We start from the raw sequence: 18,872 nt of genomic DNA, 5'->3' as shown, positions 1-18,872 counted from the left end.
GTGAGAACTGTGAAAGAAACTTAATAAAGAATACTGAAATCCAGGCGTTGTCTCAGCGACCTTTATTACATTGGTAAAGCAGGTGATGGTGGTGTTGATGGTGGTGTTGATTGATAACAATGATGTTTATGATTTAACAAGTGAAGCGGTTTTAAATCATTATGATTGTGATGACATTATTTATAATATCTTTGATCGTGGATGTTGATCGTGGACATGGATGTGGATGTTCTTGACAACGACGATGATGTTGAGAATAACAAGAATGGTGGTGGTTGTGATGCGAACGAATATAATGTTTGTTCTTGAGAGTCACCATGTCCACGCCTCCCTCCCTGCCCTTCACCTCTGCCCTCCCCTGCCCTCCCTGCCCTCCTCCCTCCCCGCCCTCCAACCCCCGGCAGGCACGCCAGTGATGACGGTCACGGCGAGTGACAAGGACGACGCCTTATTGCCCAACGGCATGATCCGCTACAAGATCGTGTCGAAGGTTCCCACGAAGCCCTTGGACCGCGTGTTTACCATCGACAAGACCACGGGCGTCATCAGCACCATCGCCGCCTGGCTGGACCGCGAGGTGGGTTGTTGTCCCGTGGCAACTGCTGCTGATTGGCCGATATTGGTCCGGGGGATGGTGGCTAATCTCTGGGGTTGCGTGTACAGCGCTGACCGGAGGTGCGAGGGAAGGGCGACAGGCTTAACACGAAAAGCGGATCTAATGAAACGAGTTTTCAGCTCCAGTGGCGTCTTCTTCTCGTGTGTCTCGGAAGCGACGGTGTCGCGGCGAGCACGCTCCGCTACAAACCCGGGGACCCGAGTTCGATCCAACACTGGTGACAGTTGACTCAGCCTCAAATGAGTACCTGCTGCAGTGTGCAAACATCCCCACTAGGGAGACAAAGGCGGCCGGGCGTGATGCTGGCCACCCACCTCCTCGTGTGGCGTGCCGGCCTTCCACAGTGGCCGCTCGCTTAACGGCACTCGCCCCAAAGGTCTGTTGAGGCTGCACGAGGAATGTTTGTCCCCGTTGTCTGTCTGTAATCGGTGCTGTCTGTGTGCCCCGTCGATGTAGACGACGCCGCAGTACGTGCTGGTGGTGCAGGCCTCAGACATGGAGGGCGACCCGGACATCGGCTCACAAACACAGCCACCGCCATCGTCACCATCGCCGACATCAACGATAATCCCCCCGAGGTTACGGACAAAACCGTACGCACCACACCACCACACGACCACACTGCACCACCACACTCACCACGCCACCACACTCACCGTGCCACCACACGCACCGCACCACCACAATGCACCACCACACTCACCACGCCACCACACTCACCGCACCACCACACGCACCGCACCACCACAATGCACCACCACACTCACCACGCCACCACACGACCACACTGCACCACCACACGACCACACCGCACCACCACACTCACCGTGGCACCACACTCACCGCACCACCACACTGCACCACCACACTCACCACGCCACCACACTCACCGCACCACCACACTCACCACGCCACCACACTACCACACGACCACATTGCACCACCACACTCACCACGCCACCACACTCACCGCACCACCACACTCACCGCACCACCACACTCACCACGCCACCACACTCACCACGCCACCACACGACCACATTGCACCACCACATTTACCACGCCACCACACTCACCGCACCACCACACTCACCGCACCACCACGAATAGCTCTGTGTGGGGCCTTAGCTGGTAAGAAGTGTATATTTGTGAGGCTGGCAGAACAATGATCTACCCCCCCCCGTCACCGTCTCCGCCACAGTTGAGCGGCACGGCGCGCGAGAACGCGGTGAACGTGACGGTGACGACGCTGACGGTGACGGACACGGACGAGCACGGCACGCCGGCGTGGCGGACCCGCTACGTCGTGCGCGGCGGGGACCTCGGCAAGAACTTCGCCGTGGAGACCGACCCCCGCACCAACGACGGCAGGCTCTACGTCATCAAGGTGAGGGGCGCGGTGGTGGGGGGAGGGGGGCGGTGATGGTGGGAGGGTAGTGACAGTGGTGATGATGAGGTCGTGGTGGTGGTGGTGATGATATGGTGGTCATGGTGATGGGGTAACATAGGTGATGGTGATGATGATGGGGTAGTGGTGGTGGTGATAGTGGGGTGGTAATGGGGGTAGTGGTGATGGTGATGATTATGGAGTAGTGGTGGCGATGATGGGGGTAGTGATGGTAATGGTCGTGGTGGCGGGGGAGGGTGATGCGGTGATAATGGTGATGGGAGTGACGTCGCAATGTTGTTGATTGGGTGGTGATGGGGGAGAGGTGGCGTGGTGGTGGTGATGCGATGACAGGGTAGTGATGGTGAATGGGGTGGCTGATGGTGAAGCGAGGTTGACATGGCAATGGTGGTGATGGTCGCGTGACGACGATGATGATAGTGATGGAGGTGGCAAGGCGAAGTTCGTGGCGATGTTGTCGATGGGTGACGGCGGTTATGACGTGGGGACGGTGGTGATGACGGTGGTGACTGTGCAGCAGTTGTGACGACGTTGGCGATGACGACGCAGCAGCGTTTGATTGGTGGGAGGGTGACGTTAGTGTGGTGTGTGTACGCCGCAGCCCCTGGACTTTGAGACGTCGCCGCGGAGACCGACGTGTCACTTGAGAGCGCGCAGCTCGGACCGGCGAGCACCGCGACCGTCACCGTGAGTGCCCGTCACCAGCGGCCCAGACTTTGTCCTCGCATCAGCGCAGAAACTGATACCTCCTCAGACAGCAAAACTTTAGTCGTACCCATTTATAATTGATAATATCCTCAGCCAATGTGAGTGAATTACCTAAACACCCCGACATTTACTTGTTTCAAGTCCAGTAGATCTTTTTTTCACAGGTGTCTCCTGGACACCTTAACAGGCGCTCGCTAACAGCCCCCCCCCCCGCCCGGTAGGTGACGGTGCTAGACAAGAACGAGGGGCCGGTGTTCGAGCCGCTGCAGCTGGAGGTGAAGATCGCCGAGGGCCTCCCCGTGGGCCACCGCGTGGCCACCCTGGTGGCCTGTGACCCCGACACGGCGCAGAGGTAGGCCGTGCGGTGAGGCCTTGCCACTCACGTCAGCCACCACCCTTCCTCCCCCCACCCACCCTCTGCGCGTGTGTGCGCACCTCACCTGGTGTGTGTGCGTGTGTGTGCGCACCTCACCTGGTGTGTGTGCGCACCTCACCTGATGTGTGTGCGTGTGTGTGCGCACCTCACCTGGTGTGTGTGCGTGTGCGCACCTCACCTGGTGTGTGTGTGTGTGCGCACCTAACCTGGTGTGTGTGCGTGTGCACCTCACCTGGTGTGTGCATGTGCACCTCACCTGGTGTGTGTGCGCACTTCACCTGGTGTGTGTGTGTGCGTGTGCACCTCACCTGGTGTGTGTGCGCACCTCACCTGGTGTGTGTGTGTGTGTGCGCACCTCACCTGGTGTGTGTGTGTGTGTGCGCACCTCACCTGGTGTGTGTGCGTGTGCGCACCTCACCTGGTGTGTGTGCGCGCCTCACCTGGTGTGTGTGTGTGTGTGTGCGCACCTCACCTGGTGTGTGTGCGTGTGTGTGCACCTCACCTGGTCTGCGCGCGTGTGTGTGCACCTCACCTGGTGTGTGTGTGTGTGCGCACCTCACCTGGTGTGTGTGTGTGTGCGCACCTCACCTGGTGTGTGTGTGCGCACCTCACCTGGTGTGTGTGTGCGCACCTCATCTGGTGTGTGCGTGTGTGTGCGCACCTCACCTGGTGTGTGCGTGTGTGTGCGCACCTCACCTGGTGTGCATGTGCGCACCTCACCTGGTGTGTGTGTGCGCACCTCCCCTGGTGTGCGTGTGTGTGCGCACCTCAGCTGGTGTGTGTGTGCGCACCTAACCTGGTGTGCGCGCGTGTGTGTGACTCGCTCCGTTGGGCTGTGTGACGCTTAGCTGTGCGAATCATCGCCACCTGCGAGAACTCTGTTGGGCTGTGCGAGTGACTGGCCTCACCTCTGAGTGTTGCGTGCGGCTGCGTGATTGGGCCCCGCACAGCTACCAGATGTTGTCACAGCCGGGCAACTGGCTGCACATCGACCCCGTGAGCGGCCGGGTCACCACGGCTGTGGCGATGGAGCGCGAGACGACCGCCCTGGAGCAGGACAACGTCTACACGGCCACGTTCCTGGCCACAGATGATGGTGAGGGCCGCCCCCCCCCCCCCACACTGCACACCCCCCCCCCCCCTGTCAACAGACACGCCCCAGACAACACATTCACTCGCTTACTCACCATCACACCATGCTCACTCACTCACTACTCACTCACCACTCACCATCACCACTCACTCGCTCACCATCACACCACGCTCACTCACTCACCACTCACTCACCACTCGCTCACACACCACGCTCACTCACTCACCACTCACTCACCACTCACTCACCACTCACTCACCACTCACCACCACTCGCTGGCTCACCACTCACTCATCACTCGCTCACTCACCCGCTCACTCACCACTCACTCACCATCACCACTCACTCGCTCACCATCACACCACGCTCACTCACTCACCACCTCACCACCACTCACCCGCTCACTCACCACCACTCACCACTCACTCACTCACCACTCGCTCACTCACCATCACGCCGCACTCGTTCGCCATTTCCCGCACCTTTGCTTGGCGCGTGTGGCCATTTCTTGAAGGCGCAATCTACAAGATGAGTGCGTGTGGGGGGGTGGGCCTGTAGGTAGACTCAGCCTTAAAACGCATTCCCGCTCTACGTCCGGAGTGGTGGCGCAAGGGTCGCCGCTTTGCCCGCCGATGGTTTGCGTCGCAAGGCCGACGAGCTTCGGGGGCGGCGCGTGTGCATCTCGCTCTTTGTCTCCGTGTGCATCTCGCTCTTTGTCTCCGTGTGCATCTCGCTCTTTGTCTCTGTGTGCATCTCGCTCTTTGTCTCCACGTGCATCTCGGCCTTTGTCTCCGTGTGCATCTCACTCTTTGTCTCCGTGTGCATCTGGGTCTTTGTCTCCGTGTGCATCTGGGTCTTTGTCTCCGTGTGCATCTCGCTCTTTTTCTCCGTGTGCATCTGGGTCTTTGTCTCCGTGTGCATCTCACTCTTTGTCTCCGTGTGCATCTGGGTCTTTGTCTCCGTGTGCATCTCGCTCTTTGTCTCCGTGTGCATCTCGCTCTTTGTCTCCGTGTGCATCTCGCTCTTTGTCTCCGTGTGCATCTCGCTCTTTGTCTCCGTGTGCATCTCGCTCTTTGTCTCCGTGTGCATCTCGCTCTTTGTCTCCGTGTGCATCTCGCTCTTTGTCTCCGTGTGCATCTCGCTCTTTGTCTCCGTGTGCATCTCGCTCTTTGTCTCCGTGTGCATCTCGCTCTTTGTCTCCGTGTGCATCTCGCTCTTTGTCTCCGTGTGCATCTCGCTCTTTGTCTCCGTGTGCATCTCGGCCTTTGTCTCCGTGTGCATCTCACTCTTTGTCTCCGTGTGCATCTGGGTCTTTGTCTCCGTGTGCATCTGGGTCTTTGTCTCCGTGTGCATCTCGCTCTTTTTCTCCGTGTGCATCTGGGTCTTTGTCTCCGTGTGCATCTCAGTCTTTGTCTCCGTGTGCATCTCGCTCTTTGTCTCCATGTGCATCTCGCTCTTTGTCTCCGTGTGCATCTCGCTCTTTGTCTCCGTGTGCATCTCGCTCTTTGTCTCCGTGTGCATCCCGGCCTTTGTCTCCGTGTGCATCTCACTCTTTGTCTCCGTGTGCATCTGGGTCTTTGTCTCCGTGTGCATCTCGCTCTTTTTCTCCGTGTGCATCTGGGTCTTTGTCTCCGTGTGCATCTCGCTCTTTGTCTCCGTGTGCATCTCGCTCTTTGTCTCCATGTGCATCTTGCTCTTTGTCTCCGTGTGCATCTCACTCTTTGTCTCCGTGTGGCAGGTGTTCCCGCGGCGAGCGGCACGGGGACGCTGCTGCTGCTCCTTCCAAACGTAAAGAAAAGCGCCCTCGCCGTGTGGCCCGACAAGACAAGACATCTGCCTGCCGCTCGGCAACCCCGACGACGACGACAACGACGATGGCCCCCGCGCCACCGCCACCGGCTCCGTCCTGCTCGGCACGGGGATTCGTGCGGCGCGATCGGAGCCTCTCGTGGTTCTAACGGGGCCGTCCCGGCGCGCAGTCACGGTGCTTCTCTACACCAAAAAACGTCGCGGCGAGGAGCGTCTCGCCGAGCGGCTGCACGGCGACAAGGAGGACAAGGAGGGTGACAAGGAGGACAAGGATGACAAGGAGGACAAGGAAGGCGGCGAGGACAAGGAGGGCGGCGAGGAGGAGGAGGACCAGGTGAGCAGCCCCCCACGCTCACCGACACGGCGCTCCGCACTTGCACGTCTTGGCGCTGCGTTCACGCGGTGCGACGACCAAACCCGGCGCCGTGCGCGTGAACCACCGCTCCGCCGCACAGTGCACGGCGTGTAGATGGTGATGATGATGATGTCGTCTTAATCGTGGACGTCGTTTTTAGCGATGCAATTGCTGATCTTGTCGACGCCGTGGCTCACCGTTCGTCATCGCTGATTACGTCATCGTCGTCGTCATTGGCTGTCGATGTCGATGACGTCATCGTCGTTAACGTCACCGTTTGTCTCCCGTGGTGGTGGTGGTCTTGCTCCCAGGGCCTGCACCATGGCCTCCTGCCTTCGGACGTTCCCCCACTCACGGGGCCTCAATGTCCACCTGTCCTGGCACAAGCGTCGGGATGAAGTCACCGACACTTAGTAAAGAATGGCGGTTGTTGTTGTCACTGTGTGTGTCACTGTGTGTGTCACTGTGTACCGTTCTGGCCTTCGTAGGTGCTCGCTAACAGCACTTGCCCCTACAGTCTGTTAAGGCTATACGGGGGATCTTTATCTTTGTCACTGTGTGTCAGTGTGTGTCATTGTGTGCCTGTGTGTCTCTGTGTGTGTCTGTCTCTGTGTTACTGTGTGTCACTGTCAGTGTGTCACTGTCAGTGTGTGTGTCTCTGTGTCGCTGTGTGATTTTTGTCTTATTTTAGTTTAAATGGAGGGTAAACTCATAGTTGTTAAATGTCTGGGGATTCTTTGGCTAGTGGGGGGAGGGGAGACTGCTGATTGGACAACAAAGATTTGACTCTGCAACTAACGATCTTCTCCCCCTCTCCACCCCCACCCTCCCCTCCCCCTCCTGCCCCCCCCCCCCTCTGTCCACATGCCCCCCCCACCACACCCCCCCACCACACCCCCACCCACCACTCCCCCCCCCCCACCACACCCCCCACCACACCCCCACCACCCCCCCACCACCCCCAACACCCCCCCACCACCACCACCACCCCCACCACCACCCCCATCACCACCCCCACCACCACCACCCCACCACCATCACCACCCCCACCACCACCACCCCCACCACCACCACCCCCACCACCACCACCACCCCACCCCCCCCCCCACCACCACCACCACCCCCACCACCCCCCCACCACCACCCCCCCACCACCACCACCACCCCCACCACCCCACCACCACCCCCACCACCACCCCACCACCACCACCCCACCACCACCACCCCCACCACCACCCCACCACCACCACCACCACCCCCACCACCACCCCCACCACCACCCCCACCACCACCCCCACCACCACCACCACCACCACCCCGCCACCGCTGCTCACGTGGTGCACCACTCGCACGAACCGTGCAGAGTTCATCTTTCCCGATCTGCGCAACTTGTACGACACGTGACTGTCAACTTGCACGTGGCACCCCAACAGTTTGCAACATGCAGCAGGCGCGCGCATGAAAATATGTTTTGTGTTTTTATTTGTTTTATTCGTTGATTGTAATCATTGTTCTTCATCGGTTAAAGAAATGTTTTCAATTTGAAATCCATATCCTGGCAAACCATTTTCCACTGGTACGCTGTAGATGATGAACGCATTTGTCTCATCTGCTGCATGCCATTTGGGAGCTATGAGGCAAATAAAAGTCCGATTCTTCATCGTACTATGGGCCAGACATTTTAGGCCTTTGTTTGAAGCCTGGCATCACTTGCTAGACTTGACTCAAGAGTGGTGTGCCCCAAACCACCTGCAGTGCATTCATGTACAAGGCACCGCATACATCTTGGACAAAATTGCACAAGCCTATGAGAACGGATATATTGTGTCCACGCTGCATCAAATGCCAAAAGCTTGCAAAAGTAGCATTTTCCATCAGTGTTAAATTAAAATCATGTTATGATTTGCTTCATGCTCTGCGAAGACTGTATATCATTATGATGAGTGTATGCATATCAATGCAAACTATATATGCACTACAAGTTTTGGAGTTCATGACTCATTGTAGACCAAGTGTTGTTGTGGGACCCCTCTGCGCTGCTTTATTGCAGATTGGTTACATAATATTGTACACACTACACAGCGCGTGTTACAGAAGGGCACGCGACACGACCGCGCAGTACACAGCACGCCGCCGTCTTACAGAGCCAACACCCTCGTACGCAACACACGTACGTGCAGAACACGTGCGCACACGGCAGAGAGCCGCCTTGCACGGCGACACGCACCACACGCGCGTCTTGCACCCCAAGTAACACGTGGACACGCTTCACGAAGCGTGCTGCGGACACGGGCGCACAAAGCGCGCACGAAACGTACACGGCGCACGGCCGAGTACGCATCGTGTATAACACACAATAAATCCACGCACACAACACACACACTGCGCATCACGTACCCAGCACGTGTACACAATCAGTACGCACAAGAACAAAATCACGCAGACGATCAATGCACGCGTACACAACGCGCTCACGTACGTAAACATCCATGCGCACACCGGTACAAAACTCAGCCCATGAACACAGCACACATGAACGCAACACGCACATACAAAGTGTATGTGTGTGTGTATATACAGAATACATGTACTCAACACACCCACGTAGACGTCGCACGTACAACACGCGCACAACACGTGCACACACAAGAAACGTTCACAGCACATGCGCACACCGCGCACAACACACATTCACGATACACATGTACACACCCACGTGCACAGCACACGGATACAGCACTCGTGCACACACAAGACACGCGTACAGAGCACACGTGCACAGCAAGCGCACAGACACGCACACACAACACGCACTCGGGATATACAAAATGCAGCACACAACACTCACGCCACAATATACAAAACACACGTGGTCAACAGTCAACGCACACGTGACCGATACACATGCGTACACAACGCGTACACGACAGACAAACTACGCATCACACGCACTGAACCGCGCGTGAACACACGACGTGTGAACACCACAGGTACGTCGCGCGCACCAAACAACGCGTGCACACACAGCACGTACGCACACAACTCACACAAAAGACAAAGATCCCCTCGGTAGCCTTACCGAGGCTGTAGGGGAAAGTGCTGTTAGCGAGCACCTAGGGAGGCCGCGCACACGATGGGTGTGTTTGGCCATCACTACCGCCAGGACGCCTTTGTCTTTAAATACAGTACACATGTATGTCACGCGCGTTGTATGCAATTGTCAAATCAACGTTAGCATTGTCGTTCCTGATGGTGCTAACGAGCATCGCGTAGCAGCGTCGCGGTGTGGACAGAAGATAGCCCCCCCCACTCCCCACTCACTCACAGGCCCCCCATTTTCAGAGAAACACTTCGCCCAAACGACGCTCTCACGCATCTCCCGTCTCCTACGAGCGTCCACAAAGACCCATGTGTATATGTATACACACACACATAGATGTATAATCGTTAAAAAACTGCACCGTACACAATCGGTGTTAACGCACGGGCACCGATATAAAATATTTTTAAACCGCGATGGGCATTTTGTTTGTTGTTATTGTTGTTATTACAAAGTCGTAATAAAAACTTCCACCGGTTCTACAATGTCAGGAGTTCGAAAATGAATATTGCTGGGCGGTGTTTTATTTGTTCTATGTAACACGATTTTTGTACCTGGGTAGTGTTATTTTCTAATTTCTTACGCCTCAAAAGTATAGAAATGGCTATTATTCTGCACAAACGTTGCTTTTGTGACCAGGACTTTACGTGAAGGAATTACACAAATGCGCACCACGTGTTCTCATTGACAATAGGTACATATCAAAATGTCGCTGTCCAGGTCACAAAAGCAAAGTGTGTGGGGAATAATAGCCGCACTCTTTGGTTCTTTCGGTAAAGTCACGTGGGTAGAAAAAATAATAGATCACGACGTTTCGATCGCAACACAAGCAACCGTCATCAGGTGGGACAAACACGGCAAGAAACAACTTCAGTAGTTTGTCTCCCCTTGCTGTGGTTGACTTTACCGGAACAACCAAAGTCACGAAAGCTTCAAATCAAGATTGAATAATGTCCATGTTCTATTCTTTTGATGCATAAGCAATGAGGAAATAACACTAACCAGGAACAAAACATTAAGTGCGTTACATAGTGTTATTCATTGTGACGACTGATGCAATCTCTACCCACGTGTGTGCACGTGCGTCATGTTGAACCTCTTTCGCGCCGTACACAGCCCCAAGCGTGCAAATCGGAGGCGCGGGCAGGGAGGGAGTGACGGGTGGTAACGACACGGCGATTGATTATATCGATTCCCTCCAGGACATTGCTCACATCCATCGCAGCGTTACCGTCCGGCAACGTCAATGAAGGAAGGGGGTTGTTTTTGCAAAACTTTTCTCGTGGCAGGGGAATGACAAACAACAGGGAGTGCCTCCTTCTGGGGTGTGGGAGCGTGGCGTAAGGTGTGGAAAGCCGTAAGTCACACGTTGTATTCGAATTTGGACAAAATGACACCAGCACACGATGGTGGGGTCCTTTGAAATGATGTTGCATTGATTAAAGACTAGCGGTGAGTACCCGGCATTGCCCGGGCGAAAAAGGCAGACACACACATGTAGTTACACACACAAATCTACTGACACACAGACATAGAGTTACAACAACAACAACCGCCATTCTCCACTAAGTGGCACTGACGTCACCACGACGCTTGTGCCAGGCCAAGTGCACCTTGAGGCCACGTGAAGTGTCGAATGGCCGCTGGCAGGAGGTCACGGGGCAGACCCAGGTGCCACGGGTCGACTGACCGAGATGACCGAAATGACTAGCTGATGCACCACCTGTGCCCCGTACTGTGGCAACTTGTTGTGCTTTAGCCACCCGGCGTTCTGCTCGTTGTTGTGAGCGTCGCTCCTCTGCCCTCCGTTGTTGTTGGAGGGCGACTGCCTCCAACTGCCCAGTAGCGTCCTTCAGGAGGCTCCTCCACAGAGGCCGATCTTGGCACGGCTGGTTCCAGTCATCGGCAAGTCGACTCAGCTCCATGTCCTCTACCACATCACTCCATGTCTTCTGTAGCCCATGCCGGGCCGTTTAGCCCCCTGGATCCGGCCAAACAAAAGATGCTTAGGCATGCGGTGTTTGGCCATGCGGGCTACATGGCTCAGGCAACGCAGCCTTACCTGATGGAGGTGCTCACCGATGGGACTTTGTCCAGATCTTTAGAGGATTTGTGAGCTCCTCACACAATGCAGCCTGGTTAAATCCAGGCTGGATTGTAGGTAGGCCATCCTAAATGTTTCTAACCAGCGAAGATGTTCCATTAGGGGAGCGCAAGCGTAGAGAAGGGAGGGAATGACCGTGGCCGAGAAGACCTGAAGCTTCGTGCGGAGTGATAGACTAGGTAGCTTCCACACAGTGTTACGCAACCAATAAAAAGATAATGTGGCTCGACTGTTTCGGAGTGAGACCTCTGCTGTTAAACCAGAGCCGGTCATTAGCACACTGGCAAGGTATGGGGGGAAACTCTCCACTGTCTCCACAACTGCCCCATCACCGATTGGAAGTTGTGGGGGTGGAGTGTCCGATGGTAGAAAATACCCAGGCAGGTGCTTAGTTTTGGTGGGGCTGATGGTAAGGCCCCACCTCTTAGTGGTAAGCTCCAGGTTCAGCAGCAGCACCTCGAACTCCTCCTCCGAGTGAGCAGCAATTAGCAAATCATCGGCATACATAACGTGGTTGTGCAATAGGGGGGCATCCCTTGGCCGCACCCGGGCATCGATCAGCCTCCCATTGTATCTGTACCAGATGGAAATTCTAGCGGTACAGGCATTGATGGCTTCACGAACTACGTGGTCCAAATATATGTAAAATAATGTGTGAGCCAGAGGACATCCCTCTTGCACCCCAAGGTGTACAGGGAATGGCTCTGACTCACGTCCACGTAGTTTGATGCGGGGCCGCTCACCATCATGAAGGTTCTTAAGGATGGTGAGCAGTGGGTGAGGGACTCGTAAAGCACGAATAACAACCCAGAGGCCAGGCCTACTGGTGGTATCATAGGCCTTGAGCAGGTCAATAAAGCACACACATGGACTAAGACGCACACATGGGCCTACGGACACGCAAATAACTGGACTTACACTGACTAACAATGGAGGCATGCACACACAGCAACTAACACACATGCACATGGACTCAGACACACACACATATGGACTCACACACACAAACACATCGACTTACACACACACACATATGGACTGTCACACACAGACATCCACTTGAGATATACACACATGGAGTTGCACACACATATATGGACGTACACACATACAGCGACTGACACACACACACCGACCTTCACACAGCAATACGTGGACTCAAACACACATTGATGTAAACACACATATGTACTCACACACACACATATGGACTAAGACACACACACATGAACTTACACATACATAGACTGACACACACATATACACATATGGACTGTGACACACAGATATCTACTTTATATACACAGACATGGATTAACACACATATGGACTCACACACAGACGCATTGACTTACACACACACATCGAGTGACACACACATGTATAGACTTACACACATGTGGAGTAACACACACACACATATGGACTGACATACACATCGACGTACACGCACACAGATCGACTGACACACACACATTGACTAACACACACACATAAACACTTTGACATACACACACACATGGGGTTAAAGACACGCATGGCTCTACACGCACACACACATGGACTCAAAGACACACACATGGACTCACACACACACACATCGACGGGCACAGCAATCCCCGATGATGGCACAGCTATCAGTATCGCAGTGCTACGTATGAGTAAATAGCGTGACGTGAGCGATGGAAACAATAGAAATGCATTAAAGAAATAAGCAGAAATCACAGACTGGCAGTAGATCGTGGCAGCGGCATAAAAGCGCAGCAAAAAAAGGGGAAATTGAGCAACCCAAAAATCCCAAAAGAGTTTTGTATACACAAACATAATTATTGTAACATGTCAACTTGTTTCATAATGGTAAACAATGAACCTGAGTTGTTATCTTCACAAAAACATAATTATTGTAACATCTGTGAACTTGTTTCATAATGGTAAACAATGAAGCTGAGTTTTTATCTGCACACAAACATTATTATTGTAATGTTTGTCAACTAATGTGTTTAACAATAGTAAACAATGGACTTGAGTTGTAAGCGTAAGAAGCACCGAGACGACTGGCTGATGCACCACCTGCGCCCCCTACTGTGCCAACTTGCTGTGCTTTAGCCACCCGGCGCTCCGCTCGTTGATGTGAGCATCGCTCCTCCGCCCTCTGTTGTTGTTGGAGGGCGACTTCCTCCAACTGCCCAGTAGCGTCCTTCACGAGCCTCCTCCACTGAGGCCGATCTTGACACCGCTGGTACCAGTCATCGGCAAGTCCACTCAGCTCCACGTCCTCCTGTACCACGTCACTCCATCTCTTCTAGCCAAAGATCTCGGACGAGAACGCACGGACGGACGGACGGAGCATCGCGGATCCTTGCACGAATCTCCTCACCATACTTTATTGCCATTAATTTAAAACCACAAAATCATAACCGATTCGCAAAAAGCAAAGACACAAATATTCGCCCGTGTAGCCTCGAACAGACTGTAGGGGCAAGTGCTCTTAGCGAGCAGCAGCAGCTATGAAGGCCGGCACGGCACACGAGGGGGCGGGTGGCCTGCGCCACCACGCCCGGCCGCCTTTGTCTCCCCAGTGGCGATGTTTATTACATGGGAATCGAACCCGGGTCACGCAGCGAAACGCTCACCGCTGCACCACCGCTCCCCACCGATTTACATGCACACGGGTGTACACACACACACACGTGTACACACACACACACGCAAGCGTGTACACACACACGCGTGTACATACACACACACGTGTACATACAGACACACACACGCGTGTACACACACACACACGTGTACACACACACACACGTGTACACACACACACGCAAGCGTGTACACACACACTCGTGTACATACACACACACGTGTACATACAGACACACACACGCGTGTACACACACACACACACGTGTACACACACACACACACGTGTACACACACACACGCGCTCACTATCCCGGGGGGGTTGAAGGAGGGGTGACAATTGGCGGGGTCCCAGATTCAAATCTCCCGCGCGACTCCAGACACGAGACGTTTGACAGAAGCGGCGATTCAATCGGCGATGATCGGTCGCTCTCGATTTAAAGCTTTCGTGACTGCAGGGATTCATCTTCTTGGTTCTTTCGGTAAAGTCACGTAGAAGGGAAATAATAAAATAATAAAACATAATAAAATAATACAAATAAAACATAATAAAATAATTCTCACGACGTTTCGGCCACGACGCAAGCAGCCGACATCAGGTGAAGAACAGGTCTGTCGGAAAGACAGAACTGTCGGAAAGACAGCGTCTTTCCGACAGACCTGTTCTTCACATGAGGACGGCTGCTTGCGTTGTGGCCGAAACGTCGTGAGAATTATTTTATAATGTTTTATTTGTATTATTTTATTATTTCCCTTCTACGTGACTTTAGCGAAAGAATCAAGAAGAAGAGTCCTTTCTTTAAGGAAATCCTCTCCGCATTAACCACACACAGCTCTTTGTGGTGAACATGCAAATTATTAAACAACACCATGCTCTGTTAGTACATCGATGGCGTTGTCTGTGAAACTGATTGGTCCACAGTGTTGAGTCTATGGTGCAGTGTTGAGTCTATTGTGCAGTATTGAGTTTATGGTGCAGTGTTGAGTCTATGGTGCAGTGTTGGGTCTATGGGCAGTGTTGGGTCAATGGGCTGTGTTGGGTCTATGGGCAGTGCTGGGTCTATGAGCAATGTTGAGTCTATGGTGCAGTGTTGAGTCTATGGACCAGTGTTGAGTCTATGGGCAGTGTTGGGTCTATGGGCAGTGTTGAGTCTATGGGCAGTGTTGAGTCTATGGTGCAGTGTTGAGTCTATGGTGCAGTGTTGAGTCTATGGTGCAGTGTTGAGTCTATGGGCAGTGTTTAGTCTATGGTGCAGTGTTGAGTCTATGGGCAGTGTTGGGTCTATGGGCAGTGTTGGGTCTATGGGCTGTGTTGAGTCTATGGGCAGTGCTGGGTCTATGAGCAATGTTGAGTCTATGGTGCAGTGTTGAGTCTATGGACCAGTGTTGAGTCTATGGGCAGTGTTGAGTCTATGGTGCAGTGTTGAGTCTATGGACCAGTGTTGAGTCTATGGGCAGTGTTGGGTCTATGGGCAGTGTTGAGTCTATGGGCAGTGTTGCGTCTATGGTGCAGTGTTGAGTCTATGGTGCAGTGTTGAGTCTATGGTGCAGTGTTGAGTCTATGGGCAGTGTTTAGTCTATGGTGCAGTGTCAAGTCTATGGGCAGTGTCGAGTCTATGGGCAGTGCTGAATCGACGGGCAGTGCTGAGTCTATGGGCAGTGTTGAGTCTATGGGCAGTGCTGGGTCTATGGGCAGTGCTGAGTCTATGGGCAGTGTTGAGTCTATGGGCAGTGTTGAGTCTATGGGCAGTGCTGAGTCTATGGGCAGTGTTGAGTCTATGGGCAGTGTTGAGTCTATGGGCAGTGTTGAGTCTATGGTGCAGTGCTGAGTCTATGGTGCAGTGCTGAGTCTATGGTGCAGTGTTGAGTCTATGGGCAGTGTTTAGTCTATGGTGCAGTGTTGAGTCTATGGGCAGTGTTGGGTCTATGGGCAGTGTTGGGTCTATGGGCTGTGTTGAGTCTATGGGCAGTGCTGGGTCTATGAGCAATGTTGAGTCTATGGTGCAGTGTTGAGTCTATGGACCAGTGTTGAGTCTATAGGCAGTGTTGAGTCTATGGTGCAGTGTTGAGTCTATGGACCAGTGTTGAGTCTATGGGCAGTGTTGGGTCTATGGGCAGTGTTGAGTCTATGGGCAGTGTTGCGTCTATGGTGCAGTGCTGAGTCTATGGTGCAGTGTTGAGTCTATGGTGCAGTATTGAGTCTATGGGCAGTGTTTAGTCTATGGTGCAGTGTCAAGTCTATGGGCAGTGTCGAGTCTATGGGCAGTGCTGAATCGACGGGCAGTGCTGGGTCTATGGGCAGTGCTGGGTCTATGGGCAGTGCTGAGTCTATGGGCAGTGTTGAGTCTATGGGCAGTGTTGAGTCTATGGGCAGTGCTGAGTCTATGGGCAGTGTTGAGTCTATGGGCAGTGTTGAGTCTATGGGCAGTGTTGAGTCTATGGTGCAGTGCTGAGTCTATGGTGCAGTGCTGAGTCTATGGGCAGTGTTGAGTCTATGGTGCAGTGTTGAGTCTATGGTGCAGTGTTGAGTCTATGGTGCAGTGTTGAGTCTATGGTGCAGTGTTGAGTCTATGGTGCAGTGTTGAGTCTATGTTGCAGTGTTGAGTCTATGGTGCAGTGTTGAGTCTATGGTGCAGTGTTGAGTCTATGGTGCAGTGTTGAGTCTATGGACCAGTGTTGAGTCTATGGGCAGTGTTGGGTCTATGGGCAGTGTTGAGTCTATGGGCAGTGTTGAGTCGATGGTGCAGTGTTGAGTCTATGGTGCAGTGCTGAGTCTATGTTGCAGTGTTGAGTCTATGGTGCAGTGCTGAGTCTATGGTGCAGTGCAGAGTCTATGGTGCAGTGTTGAGTCTATGGAGCAGTGTTGAGTCTATGCTGCAGTGCTGAATCTATGTTGCAGTGTTGAGTCTATGGTGCAGTGCTGAGTCTATTGTGCAGTGCAGAGTCTATGGTGCAGTGTTGAGTCAATATGCAGTGTTGAGTCTATGGGCAGTGTTGAGTCTATGGTGCAGTGTTAAGTCTATGGGCAGTGTCGAGTCTATGGGCAGTGCTGAATCGACGGGCAGTGCTGAGTCTATGGGCAGTGCTGGGTCTATGGGCAGTGTTGAGTCTATGGGCAGTATTGAGTCTATGGGCAGTGCTGAGTCTAATGGCAGTGTTGAGTCTAAGGGCAGTGTTGAGTCTATGGGCAGTGTTAAGTCTATGGGCAGTGTCGAGTCTATGGGCAGTGCTGAATCGACGGGCAGTGCTGAGTCTATGGGCAGTGTTGAGTCTATGGGCAGTGCTGGGTCTATGGGCAGTGTTGAGTCTATGGGCAGTGCTGAATCGACGGGCAGTGCTGAGTCTATGGGCAGTGTTGAGTCTATGGGCAGTGCTGGGTCTATGGGCAGTGTCGAGTCTATGGGCAGTGCTGAATCGACGGGCAGTGCTGAGTCTATGGGCAGTGTTGAGTCTATGGGCAGTGCTGGGTCTATGGGCAGTGTTGAGTCTATGGGCAGTATTGAGTCTATGGGCAGTGCTGAGTCTATGGGCAGTGTTGAGTCTATGGTGCAGTGTTGAGTCTAAGGGCAGTGTTGAATCTATGGGCAGTGTTGAGTCTATGGTGCAGTGTTGAGTCTATGGTGCAGTGCTGAGTCTATGGTGCAGTGTTGAGTCTATGGGCAGTGTTTAGTCTATGGTGCAGTGTTGAGTCTATGGGCAGTGTTGGGTCTATGGGCAGTGTTGGGTCTATGGGCTGTGTTGAGTCTATGGGCAGTGCTGGGTCTATGAGCAATGTTGAGTCTATGGTGCAGTGTTGAGTCTATGGACCAGTGTTGAGTCTATGGGCAGTGTTGAGTCTATGGTGCAGTGTTGAGTCTATGGACCAGTGTTGAGTCTATGGGCAGTGTTGGGTCTATGGGCAGTGTTGAGTCTATGGGCAGTGTTGCGTCTATGGTGCAGTGTTGAGTCTATGGTGCAGTGTTGAGTCTATGGTGCAGTGTTGAGTCTATGGGCAGTGTTTAGTCTATGGTGCAGTGTCAAGTCTATGGGCAGTGTCGAGTCTATGGGCAGTGCTGAATCGACGGGCAGTGCTGAGTCTATGGGCAGTGTTGAGTCTATGGGCAGTGCTGGGTCTATGGGCAGTGCTGAGTCTATGGGCAGTGTTGAGTCTAAGGGCAGTGTTGAGTCTATGGGCAGTGCTGAGTCTATGGGCAGTGTTGAGTCTATGGGCAGTGTTGAGTCTATGGGCAGTGTTGAGTCTATGGTGCAGTGCTGAGTCTATGGTGCAGTGCTGAGTCTATGGTGCAGTGTTGAGTCTATGGGCAGTGTTTAGTCTATGGTGCAGTGTTGAGTCTATGGGCAGTGTTGGATCTATGGGCAGTGTTGGGTCTATGGGCTGTGTTGAGTCTATGGGCAGTGCTGGGTCTATGAGCAATGTTGAGTCTATGGTGCAGTGTTGAGTCTATGGACCAGTGTTGAGTCTATAGGCAGTGTTGAGTCTATGGTGCAGTGTTGAGTCTATGGACCAGTGTTGAGTCTATGGGCAGTGTTGGGTCTATGGGCAGTGTTGAGTCTATGGGCAGTGTTGCGTCTATGGTGCAGTGCTGAGTCTATGGTGCAGTGTTGAGTCTATGGTGCAGTATTGAGTCTATGGGCAGTGTTTAGTCTATGGTGCAGTGTC

General features: G+C 53.5%; 1 protein-coding gene across 2 annotated transcripts; it reads left to right on the top strand.

Annotated features, from left to right (window-relative positions):
- Window positions 1-408: 408 nt before the first annotated feature.
- LOC144738054 (cadherin-2-like) lies at window positions 409-9,950 on the top strand. Of its 2 annotated transcripts, XM_078620961.1 has the most exons (9): window positions 409-577; window positions 1,073-1,209; window positions 1,818-2,003; window positions 2,626-2,711; window positions 2,954-3,084; window positions 4,059-4,204; window positions 5,940-6,344; window positions 6,677-6,778; window positions 7,729-9,950. In XM_078620961.1, the coding sequence occupies exons 1-3, from the start codon at window positions 416-418 to the stop codon at window positions 1,819-1,821; spliced, it is 303 nt and encodes a 100-aa protein (XP_078477087.1). In that variant the 5' UTR covers window positions 409-415; the 3' UTR covers window positions 1,822-2,003; window positions 2,626-2,711; window positions 2,954-3,084; window positions 4,059-4,204; window positions 5,940-6,344; window positions 6,677-6,778; window positions 7,729-9,950. The 2 variants fall into 2 exon arrangements, with proteins under 2 accessions (XP_078477087.1, XP_078477086.1); XM_078620960.1 differs by having other exon boundaries at window positions 1,073-2,003.
- Window positions 9,951-18,872: the final 8,922 nt, after the last annotated feature.

Source organism: Lampetra planeri, chromosome 77 (assembly GCF_965212315.1).
Source record: "Lampetra planeri chromosome 77, kcLamPlan1.2.h2, whole genome shotgun sequence".
Lineage (NCBI taxonomy): Eukaryota > Metazoa > Chordata > Hyperoartia > Petromyzontiformes > Petromyzontidae > Lampetra > Lampetra planeri.
The sequence above is the reverse complement of the archived record's forward strand: the minus strand, read 5'-3'. Positions and strand labels throughout refer to the sequence as shown.

Excerpts from the sequence above, each read along its gene's own strand:
- LOC144738054 (XM_078620960.1), top strand. The coding sequence starts at position 1,782 with ATGATCTACCCCCCCCCGTCACCGTCTCCGCCACAGTTGAGCGGCACG. Across the intron at positions 2,004-2,625 it reads GCAGGCTCTACGTCATCAAG|CCCCTGGACTTTGAGACGTC; the intron begins GTGAGGGGCGCG and ends TGTACGCCGCAG.